Genomic DNA, 12,152 nt, shown 5'->3' with positions numbered 1-12,152 from the left:
AACGCAGTTAGTATAGCCTCCAACCCGCAAGCTTTTCCTATTCGACAAGTACCAGTATATATGTGTGTGTGCGTATACACACACACACACACAGGTACTTATCGAATAAGAAAAGCTGCGTGGGTTGGAGCCTTGCGCGGGCAGGGACTTGCTCTCAAAGTTTTGCTCATTAGTCATAACTCCAGGAGAACAGAATGAGCATCGCGTATTTATTGCGCATACTTCAAATGCAAATCACAGGCTCGTTAGCATCCATGCTTCTAGCGGGCGGGGAGAAATCGTTGCAAGAATTGCTTCAGGTTACAAAAGGGAGGCGCATCCGCACGGCCCCACCCTTCAGCCGTTCTCGGAGACCAGTTTTTTTCCTTAATAAGGCGGCAGGCAACGGGTTCCCGTCCAACGTAAGCTGAGACTCCCTTCGCTAGCCCGGCCTTTCCCTTAACCACTCTGGCCTCCAGGCTGTGACACGTGGGGTTGGGTGTCTCCGCGGATATGAATATGAATTAGAGAGGGCGGGGCCAGCCTGGGCCTTGATAGGGAACGTCATGAATATGCAAAGAGCGAGAGGATCGCCAGAGCCTCCGTCGGGCCCCGGATTGCGAAGCTTGGTAAGAACCCGTTCGCCGACGCCCCCCCTCCCCTCCCCGAGAAGGTGGGGAGCTGCGTGGCTCTTCTCGCATCCCGCGCGTGGAAATTTCGGCTTGCAGAAAGTGGCTGGAGGCTCCGAGCGGGAGAGGTAGGGGGGAAGGGGTGGAGGCCGGAGGGTGGGGGATAAGGGGTGCAAGAAAGGGGGAAAGAGCCCGAAGGTACGGCGAACGCATGTGAAAAAAAAAGGGGGGGGGAGGGGAAGCCGACACTACCACCCCAGATGTTTTAAGTGTTGGGAATCCTGAAAACGGGACGGGACGGGAGGGTTACGAAGGAGGCGAGTCGAGGCGAGTCACCGCAGCGGCGATCTGTTCTGCAGAGCGTAGTTGCTGCAAGGGTTTGTAAAAGGCCTGCTCTGAAGACCTGACCGGCTCATAGCAAGGGCGCAAGGATGGCGGACTGGCTGCAGCGGGAAGGCCAGTGAGGTTGGTGCCATATGGTATGGGGGCTGCGCTACTTTGTGGGTCGCCTGGGCTCCCGGCGCCTGTTCCTTGCCCTGATTTTTCACCGAAATTTGGACCCTTATGGTGCCTCCTTTTCCTGTAGCTGGGGTCGGTTTTATTTTTAAATCTCTCCCTTTCCTCTTCCTCCTCCTCCTGCCTGGAGTACTTTGCAACCTCTCTCCAACCACTCCTCCCTCTCTTGACTGACGTTCCAGGTTACACACACCTCCTTTTAAAACTTACTGAATAGCAATTAATGCAGAAAGGCTGTGTGACCCTAAAATACACCCTCTGAACCTGTTCTTGAAGCACGTTCTTTCCCAGTCCCTGCCTTTCTTGGGGGAAGAGTGGTTTGAGTCAGCCAAGGATAATTCTTCAAATGACATTTTGGCATCATCATTTCGGCCTTTTGTGAGGAACCAGTTGTTTACAATGCAGCTCCTTCTCTGATAGGAATAATCTATTCTCTTTGTCTTCTTGAGTAAATTACTTGCTAGAAAATCCTCCACATCTTCCAGTTTTTAAAACCATCTTCTTATCTGCTTAAGAGAATTGCATCCTTTGATCTTTAGGCAGCTTTTTCACTTTGCTTTCAAAACCTTATGATAACCTCCTACATCTGCCCTGTTTTTATTTGGATCTGTTACTCAGAAATCTGTTTGAACTAAAAGAGCCACCAATTGTTCCTTCCCAGAAGGGGGAAAAAAGCCCACAACAAGGGGGGAGTGGCTCAAGAGACTGGTTTCTCCACCAACCAGAAGGAACATCAGATCCCAAGGACAGTTATCTGGAGACTGGAAGGGTAACACTTTGGTGTTCCTTTCAGCTGAAGGAACAAGAGGCACATATTGCTTTGTAAGGGAGAATTTCTGGAAGCCAAGATCAACCCATTTAAATTACATATCAATGCCAGCATATTGCTCTTCCTTTCCACTCCCTGTCTCTTGTGTGTGTCTTTTTGGGTTGTGAACTAGTGGGCAGGGCCTTTCTCTTTTGGCAAACGTAAACTGCTTTGGAAGAGTGTTATATGAAAAGCGATGTTAAAATAAGCCTAACAGTCTTTAGCGTAAAATTTATGCTTGGGTTTTTATTAAGCCAGTCTGGTTTCATCTAAAACCCATATTCTTGCAATTTTTAAAAAGTCCATCTGCACCTACTTATTTTTCTCTACTTCTCTACCGCTGTCCTTTCCCTAAGGAGGCCCCTCTTGGTTAACCATCCCATGAGAGCTTTTAATCCTTGTTCTTATAACAATTGTGTGTGTGTGTGTACTGTGGTCATGCTGAGATTCTTTTGCAGTCTTTAACCATGGGCATCATCCAGGTGTATGGGCTTCAATTCCCACTAGATTTCTTGTCAGTGGCCTTTCTGAGTGGAAAAGTCTGAGAGTTGGTGCACGCACATCTAGAAATTCCCCCAGTTTAGGAAGGCTGCTTCCTAAACTGGGAGTAAAGGTAAAGGGTAAAAGAGCAGCCCTGAAAAAGTAAAAATTAAAAATGAAAGTTAAAAGAAAAGATGAATGAAAAATGATGGAAAAGACTGTACATGTAAATGTGTTTATGAAAAATAAAAATAAAAACTTTATAGGAAGGCTGCTTTTACATCTAAACTTTTCACACATATAATAGAGATTAATGCCCTATCTGCCAACATTTTATAAATAGAAAGGATAATAGGTAAAACAAGAATCCATAAATGGCAAGGGATTTACTTGAATGTATATTATAGTTCAGACTGTATTGCAGGGCTCTTGAAAGACATGGTGATAACTTCTTTCTCTTTTTATTAATTAATTTACTTAGAGAATTTATATAGCCACTCACTCACTCTCAGTGTCACTGGATGGCTTATAAAAAGTAAAAACCTAATTTACAAACAGTAAAAATTTTACACACACACACGCCCTCCCTGTGTCAGCAATTAATCAAACCACTTGGTGGACTCCATTTCACTCTAGGTTCCCCATTGGCAAAACCAGATCTTAGGGCCTTGCAAAAAGAGTGTCAAAGCGGAAGGCAGACTAATTTCTGTGGAGATGATATTCCAAAGGGAAGGAGCCACCATTGGGAAGGCCTTTCTTCTGGGTCCCGCCAGATGTGCCTCTTTAGAAGAGAGGACCATTGTCATTACTTTCTATCAATGAAGAAATAACCTCATTGCCTCATTCCTTTATGAGAAATGTGACCAAAGCAGGAATACTTTTAGATGATGAGATATACAATGAGAGTACTGGTTGAGTACTAATTGAACAAGATGAGTTCCCACATAATGAAGCACTTTCAGAAGAGATAGTTGTGCTGAAAAAACATCATTTATTTTCCAAATCTGCAGTACCTATCGCTACTATGGAAGGAACTCCAATCCACTCAGCCCTATAAGGCCTCCCAAGTGGCTGCTAACATTCTGTGGAAGGAGAATTCAATTTTACCTATTTTTTTGGCAAGAGTTTCTACTTTTATCTATGTCTTCCTTTCAGCATAGAATTGCTGAAGATGGGGGAAATGTTTAGCAAGTTTCTATGTCCATCCACTCCTGAAGAAAGCTTATATAAATAAATGATAGCTCTGATTTTTTTAAAGTACAGTGGAAAAATTATCAATCTCAGTTGTGGTTTTGGAGATAAATGTACCTAAAATGAATAGGGGCTTGTTAATTTCACCCAATTCTTTGTCTTTGTTAGAGCTTCAAAATCTGGCTAGTTTGCATTTAGAACAGAGTGCAGGGACACTCCTTAGAGTCGTAAGAGGCAGAGTTTACACATTGTGAGTCATATTTTCAAACCAAATGGAACGACTAGGTTAGTTCAGTACAAGCTTGTAAGAAAAAATATATTGCAATAGAAGGTTTATTCCTATATTATAATAGATATTTCAATTATTGTTGATCAGTATTTAAAAAAACAAAACAAAAACTAGAATGCAATAATTCAGGGAAACTTAAATTCCTGGGAGCAAGTAAGGAACAAGACTTTATGTTGGAGAAGGCATCTAGTATAAGAAGCATTGTACAGAATTGTCTGTGTCAGTGGCCCTCTTAGTAAAGAAAGGAGATTTAGCCTTGTAGATATTGTTGGATTATCATACTTTATCATGCTCATTGCCTGTGCAGACAGAGTTGACATCTAAACTACCTGCAGGCCAAATGTCCCCATCTCTGCTCAATAGAAATTGGTTTTGAACTAGGTGATCACAAGTTATACTGGGATAATTATGATGATGGTCATGGATGCTTAATCCACCAGTAGTGTAGAGAAGGCCTGCAAGATGCGTCTTCTCTGGATTTTTCTGTAGGAGATGTTTATTGAATATCTTGGAGGTATGAACGTTTTACAACAGGAGTTTATGTAGATGTTTAACAGCGGCCTTTGGGCATTTCTATTTCTTGGTTCAATTTTGGCACTTGCTGCCTTCTTACATATATCTTTTGGCGTCTCTGTGTCTCAAGTTTCTTCTTTCTATATTTTCTCTGCTCTTTGCTTGTTCCCCAGGATTTTCTCAACCAGATCCTTATTATAATCCCAATGGGAGGGGGAAGGGGTTCTTGTGTAATTTAAAGTTGCAATGTCTCAAGTTGCAGTAGGTGTTGATTCTGATTCAAGTTCTAGGAAACTCTTCTTTCTCCAATTGCTTGTCATGTAATCACTAGATGGATTTAGATGCTTCAGTTGAACATTGTGCTTAGCTATTACTTAATTTATATGCCTTGGCTAAATCACTGCCCCTCTGTTTCGGTTCCCTAAACAGAGGGATATAAGTTTGCCTTACATCACCAAATTCTAAGGAAGCATAATGAACATTTCTATATAGAAGGCAATAATTACTCTGCTTTAGAAACAACCTTTTTTTTTTCTTTGCACACTGAATCTTCCTATCTTTCTTAGGTCCTTGTAGCTTACTACAATTCTACACATTTATTTTCTGCATATCAACTTTTCATCACTGTAGCCCAAGGCTCATTTAGATAATACGATGTATTTCCTTGGCCAAAAATTTTATTTGAAGATCCGTTACAAGTAATTTTACACACACACACCCAACCTTTTTTTCTATGAGAAAGTACTTACAGGTAGTCCTCAACCTAAGATCACAATTGAACTCAAAATTTCCATTGCTAAGCAATACAATTGCTAAGTGAGTCATGTCTCATTTTACAACCTTTTTTTTTTTGCTATGATTGTTAAGCGAATCAGTAAAGTTGTTGAGTGAATCAAGGGGTCATTAAGTCAATCTGGTTTCTCTTATTGACTTTGCTTGTCAGATGCTCCCTAAGAAGGTTGCAGATAACAATTCCAGGACCCCAGGATGCTGCAACCATTGTAAATACATGCTGGTTGCCCAGCACCTAAAGTATGATCATGTGACTGTAGGGATGCTGCAATTGTCATAACTGTGAAAACTGGTCATAAGTCACTTTTTTCAGTGCCGTTGTAATTTTGAATGGTCATTATGCAAAAGGTTGTACATTGAGGACTACCTGCATAGAAAAGTCGGGGTTAGGGTTAGATTTTAAAGGCTTTCAAGGCAAAATGTAGAAGACGTATGAAAGAAAGCTTCCTTTCATCCCTCGACCCCCACCCCCAGGGTTCTTGTAACATGAAAAACTCTGAGGAAAAGAATTTTGCTGTGATAATTTCTGCCTATTCAAAAACTCAATAAATTCTTTTCATCATGTGATATTCTCAGCCAAACAGAGTTTTTTTTTTTCCTGGTTCTTTGTTTACTCATTGTGCATATTTTCCCGAAGTATGTACTTCCTCTTTGAAAGTTACTTCATACTTATTTTATATGGATAACATTATTTTCAGCGCAGGGAGAAAAGTAAGTCACCTAATAACATGAATGCATTTCTCTCTTTCTCCAAATACATTACTTTTCAGAGACGGGTAACATTTATGTAGATTAACCTTATGTGTGCACTGGCTGGACTGCTTGATAAAATGCTGCTACATTACCTTAGATTTTGCACACTGAAATGTTTGTCAGTTTTAGCCTGGTTGACAAATGTTTTCTGCAACCCGATTGTGTAGATACGTTGGGACTACAATCCAGAAATTCCAACCATCATAACTGCTGTGTGTCTTTATAGATTAAAACAGATTGAATAGTATGTATTGGATAGTATTTCAAGAGCCAAGTCTTTGCATAATTGGAATTAATATTAAGAAGAGAGAAAAGGCTATAGAAAGTACAGATAAGTTCTTGTCTAGCTACTGCCTTGTTTAATGACTGTTACAGTGTGATAAAAAAAGTAACTTTATAACCAGTCCTCGCATACACAATCTTTTTTAAAAAAAATATTATTATTTTATTCATAAACATTTTTGAATACAGTGTATTGTCAGGGTGTACCATTTACAAGACAGAGAGAAAAAAAGCCAACTAGAAAATAGTAATAAATATTAACACATGAACTAATAACAATAATAATAATGTAATAACACATGTACTGAGAATAGTAGTAATAATATAACTAAGTAATTTTAACTAAGTTTCTGATTGCATACACAATCTTTGCACATCTTGTAAGGCCAAGGAAAGCTGAAGTAAGAACATAAGTATGTGAGGTTTCACTTAGCAACTGCTTCGTTTAATGATCGAGTTTCTGGTCCCAATTCTGGTTTCTAAACAAGGACTACCTGTATATTGGTAATGGAAAGATTCAACTTGAATCTGTGTTATCTGCAAAAGAGGTTGGTTTGTAGATACTAAGGGATGAGATGAAGGGCTAAGCAGCAAGCAGAGTGCTGCCAGTCTGTTCTTCAGTCTCCTTCATTCAAGCATGGAAGAAGTTGCTTGCTGATCCCCAAGACGTAGACTGAGAATGGGGGTGTCTTTACAGTGTTTCAATGATACCTTGTTCTCCCTTTGTCCACTGTGACAGTTTTTTTTCCTATCCGACTAAAGGAGAGCTCTTCATGAGCCCTTCTGTGGCCTCATTCTGAGTCCATTTCTGTTTCGAATATAGCCAATTGGAACAGTTTCTGCTACACACACTCTTCGTAATGATGTTTCCCTTCTTAGAGAGAGTTTGGCCCATTGTTGAAATCTAGTGGGAGGTCGTTGCTGTAGTGATGGGAGCAGGCCCCAGCTTTACCTCATTGAATTCCAGTGGCTCTGCCAAGTGATTGAGAAATCAGGAGAGGGGAAGCACTCCAGATGTTTACTCCTTGCCCTGCACAGTCTGGTTGGGAACATGTACAGCTGGGATGGCGCTGAGCTGAATTTCTCCCATTACTGGGGCCGGGGGGGTGGGGGGTGAGATGGGGGGGAAGAGGGAGGTAGCTGAAAGGAACTTGGAAGGAGGAGAATGGTTCAGATTAAAAAAGCAGCCAAATGGGAGTGCTGTGGCGAAATGACAAGAGCTGACAGCAGAAAGAAAGAAAGATTAGCAGAGGGGTGGAAAAGGCAAATTCGGCATTAAATGGAGAGAATAGCAAGTTGGCAGAGGAGGAGAGGGTGCGACGAAGGTGGTGCAAGTACTGTGCTGAACAGGGAAGCAGCATAGGTTAGAAAACCTAAACCCTGATGCATTTGAGGTTTTCTACTTTCAGTGTGAGTCATGGGCTGGTTGCTTGTGAGAGTTGTGCTCCCTTCATCCTTGTTCCAGCCTGTCCTGGGAGTGGCCTAAAATGATATATTCTCATTCTCCCTCCCTCCCTCCCTCCCTCCCTCCCTCCCTCCCTCCCTCCCAAAGAAAGACAAGGAATGGTACCTCATATTAAAGCTAAAACCTAGCTAAAAATAGTAAGCAAAAGTATTGGGGAAATTTCATTTTGGTGATTTAATATCAGTGCTGTGCCATCTGATAAGAAGCCTTGGTTATCTCTTGAGAGGATTTTGCAAATTGCCTAACCTCCTTTTTGTGCCTCTGTCTGTGTGTGTCCTAGGGGCTGGCCTTTATGCTGACTTCTGAGTCGCTGCCTGATGTGATGGATTCTAAGCCTCAGTCGCTGTGTTCTTCCTTTTCCATTACCACTGCCAATGGCCGTAAAGACTCTAAACCACCCTCAAGCAGCTCTGAGATAGGTATATCCAAAGGACAGCAGAAATGGATTCCTTACCACATGGCAACCGGCCAGGTTTTTCTATTGATAATAAGGGAGTGTTTCGCCTAAGAATAAAGTGCTGAATGTTATATGAAATGGCTCTTTCTGTGGCATTGCAAATTGTACATATGGGAAGACATTTTCTGATGTATGCATAATTCTCCTTCCCACCTCTGAAATATTAAACACTAAATAAAAGACACTTTAATTCCATGTTTTAGGTTCAGGAAGATTTTTTTTGTTGTTACTTCTTTCAGGACACAAACTAGGATTCTTAACAGTTCACTCTTCCTATAGTCTAAAGCAGTGCTCCCTATACCTGGGTAAACCCAACATTAAAATGGATACAAATTTATTTTTCTTTGAGTAATGGGTTCATGTATTGTTATCCAATCACAATAAGAACATTTAAATTGGTTTAAAATGTTTTGCCTACATTGGATAAACAGGACTTTCAGGTAAATGGTTTTGGAAAACGAAGGGGGAAAAAAAAAGGCAATTGCTGTAAAATGATATAATCCACCATGAGCTTTAACCATGTGAATTTGGTGGTCCTATCAAGGATTGATCTTACTTTTTAGCCTGAGACTCTTGAACTTTAAAATGCAGTCCACAGGGTCTTTCATGGGCTATGCTGTATTTTTCTTTGTCACCTGGGAATTGCAGGCTTGGTAAACTGTTCAGCGTGACCTGGATCCCAGGTTGCATACAGTCTTCATGGCGAATGTTAACAAATTATGCCCACTTTATTCCCCTCTCCACATTGCTATCATTCCATTTTTAGCTCAATTTTGCTTACAGCTTTTTATTAGAGAAAAACAATGATGTCTGAAATACATGCATATTATTGCACTTGTCTAATCATAAGATTCTTGTAATCTCTGAACAAGCTTCCACTGCTAAAAAGATGAGAGGACTTAAATCTTTTCAGAAGCAAGCTACTCTAGGCTTGCCAGGAAGATAGTGGAGCATTAAACCTTTCCTTAGGATAGAGCACAGATTCAATAATATCCCCTGAAAATTGGGAAATATTTAGTGTTACTAAGCGTAAAGGGCTTTAGTAACACTAATTTAGGCTAAGAATTCTTGTATTGGAGCCTTATAATTTAATGGCCATATGGTAACCATTTCTTATTAAATGCTTCTCTCAGGGGACGCCCGTCCAAAGCCACCTGTGAAACCCAAGCCTTGCGTTCTTCCTAAGCCAGCTGTGCCAGTGAAGCCTATGCCTGGACTGCGCCAGACACTTTCTGAGGTGCCTTCTGCAGAGAAGATCAATTTGTTGGCTGGGCCTAAGCCATACAGCAGTGGAGCTGGCAGTGCTGTAAAGCGCCTTTCCTTTAACCTGAAGTGCTCTCCAAGAGAAGTTACCAATGGGAAAGAGGTTCCATCTTTTTTCTCCACTACAAGCAAGTCATCTGAAGATAAAGAAGATGCTGAGCCCACAAAAAAATCCAGTGCTATTGAAAGAGCTTCTGAGGAGGAATGTAGAGAATCTTCTAGTGTAGCCAAATGCACACTCCCCTTCAAAGTGAAACCGGTGCCAGTAGCAACTAAGCCAGAACGTTTTCCTGGGACCACAGTGGAGGAAATCTTGGCCAAAATAGAAAAACCCAGTGAGAGTTCACCCAGCTTTGACCGGCCTCGGCTAGTACGTTCTTTCTTCAGCCAAGATGGTGGTTCAGCTGTTCACCTAGGGCCTAAGGGTTATTTTACTTTCCGGAGAAGTTCCAGTGGAGAAGAAGGAGTAGGAACAGATCCTGAAGGGTCTGTTTACCGAGTCTCCTGTGAAATTAAGGAGGGGAGTTTGTCAAGGAACAAGGAATTAAAGGAAGAAAACGGGAGCTTAAATGAGCAGCATGCGTCTGAATCTCAACAGCCAGAAACAGAGGTCAAAAGAAATGAGATTTTCCTTCCTACAGACAGGTGAGGTTCATATAATCACAGTAGACCATTCTGACTAGCCTTGAAAGTTCAGCTTTGCTGTGTGACTCATCAAGTACATTCTGAGAACAGAGATTAATAGATTAATAGGTGTTCTAGTGCTAGCATTCCAAGAAAAATGAAATTAATGCACGAAATGTATCTGACAGTTTCTTTTTTTTCTTCTTTTACATTTGGCATTAGCGGGGGCAAATGTTTTAAGAATAAAATAATAGGTTGCTACATTTTTAAGATTCTAGCCCTCCTATATATCTATACTTGGATCATCTCATTTGATTTGATGTGACTTTTCTCTGACTAATCATGTCTGGAATTGAGCATATTTTTCATAGTTCCATCTTTGCCAAATCACAGATATAAAGAATATAGGGTTGCAAGAGATCTAAGTGATTTGTTGATAAGGTAGAGGAGATGATATCTGATAAAATAGAAGATGCTTGGAATATTCAGCAAGACTTAAAATTTCATTCAAATCAGTTCATTTAGATCAGAGCTTCCTCATTCTTATGTAGATTGCACGTGTGTTTGGCATCATGCCTTTAATTTTTGCATTTAACAGTATAATCCATTTATTTAGATTAGGCATGAATAGTTTTTTCATTGTTAAGTAGATTATACATGTGATAGGCACAATGCCCTTAAAATGGGGATGGTCCATTTTTATGGGCTTTGAGATGCCTTTGGACACCCCCTTGTGCCTGGAGCAGCAAGAAGATGTAAATGAAGTGGCTGTTTCCCACTAGTGCTAGAAATGAAAAAAAATTGTGATATTCAGGATAGTTTAAATTGGAGGAACTTTTAAGTCACTCCACTCTTTATCTTTGAAGATGGTGAGGAAGAAGATGATTCTTCTCAGTTTTTGGAAGCTTGTGCAACAACTTATGAGTGTCATCTTCACATAACCACTTCCTTAGTATAATGGCTATGGTAGTACGTATGTGGAGAAACTCACAATCCAAAGAGTTTAAGGTAAGCAGTGGTCCTCTGAAAGACCTTTGATGGCTCCAGATTGGCTATATGTGCTTTAGATTCAGGATCCTTATTTCTGGTTTTTGTGGTTGGTGATTTACTTGGTATTCATCCTGCCTTTATAATAATAGAATAATAGAGGGTGATTTTGTTCTGTAATGATAATACATCTTTCTGTTAGCAGCTCCAGCCAGCCTAGCGTGAGCTGTGAAAGAAACCAACTTGAATCCAGCAGTCCACCGTCTTCTCCTGGTGTGAGTTATCTGCAGCTCGGCAATTCCTCCATTGGTCTCTCTCCTTCCAGGCTCTCTTCTGTCTCAGGGGTATCTGCCACCTCTCTCCTTCCAGGCTCCCTCCCTGTAGGGTGCGTGTCTCCTTTCTCTACTAATGCTTCTCTTCAAGAAGAAGTAACCCTAGCAGAGAACTTTTCATGCATCAATATTGGTTATCTTAGCCCAAACCTGTTGCATTTTGGGGCATAGGTTATGGCACTGTAAACAAAGAAACAATTCTATATGCCAATATGTCCAGGTGCTTGATGTTTCAAAATGAAATATTCAGCTCTGCTAGCTGTGTTAGATGTTATCACCTGTAATTTATATTTTCCCATCCTGAATGGCATTACCCAGAGTGCAAAAATCTTAGCTATGCTGGTTAGTAGATTATGAGAGTCTAGGTAGTTATTTCAGTACTTCTTTTTTTTTTAACTAACCACTTCATGTCCAAGCAAGGAAGAATAGAGCAGTGTTTCTTCAGGTCTTAAAAAAAAAAGCCCAAGTTAACTACACAGAGAGAACCAAAGCTAATATAAAGTTATGGGGCCATGGCCAGAGGGAAGGGAGCAGTTGTGACTCAGAGTATGTAGTTCAATGACCTGCCAGGTATGTATGAAACAGTTCCCACTGCTCGGCCTGTAGCCAAATTCGCTAGTAGAGAAGGCACAGCAGCCTCTTGCAGGTTGCTCTGAATGGGTGATGGTAATGATTAACTCCATTTGCCTTACTTCAGGAAAGAGAGCCATCAGCTCATTGGGTGTGTTTTATTTAGCTCTGCTTTGTATTGCACGCTTTCTCGCTCTCTCTCTTTTTATAAATCTAATCAAA

At 40.9% G+C, this 12,152-nt stretch overlaps 1 protein-coding gene across 4 annotated transcripts in view; it reads left to right on the top strand.

The window, feature by feature from the left end:
- Positions 1-545: 545 nt before the first annotated feature.
- TNKS1BP1 (tankyrase 1 binding protein 1) overlaps positions 546-12,152 on the top strand; it is a 32,101-nt gene continuing 20,494 nt past the window's right edge. The window contains exons 1-4 of one of the 4 annotated variants that reach the window (XM_070957457.1): positions 546-608; positions 7,978-8,116; positions 9,288-10,062; positions 11,231-11,303. In XM_070957457.1, the coding sequence (XP_070813558.1) occupies positions 546-608; positions 7,978-8,116; positions 9,288-10,062; positions 11,231-11,303 (1,050 nt within the window). Of the gene's footprint in view, positions 609-671; positions 737-7,977; positions 8,117-9,287; positions 10,063-11,230; positions 11,304-12,152 lie in introns of those variants that run through there. The other 3 variants (XM_070957466.1, XM_070957474.1, XM_070957482.1) reach the window with 3 other exon arrangements.

Source organism: Pituophis catenifer, unplaced genomic scaffold, assembly GCF_029215685.1.
Source record: "Pituophis catenifer annectens isolate HBS135680 unplaced genomic scaffold, rPitCat1.0.hap2 SCAF_1, whole genome shotgun sequence".
Taxonomy (NCBI): Eukaryota; Metazoa; Chordata; class Lepidosauria; order Squamata; family Colubridae; genus Pituophis; species Pituophis catenifer.
Note: the sequence above shows the minus strand (reverse complement) of the source record. Positions and strands in the feature narration are given on the sequence as shown.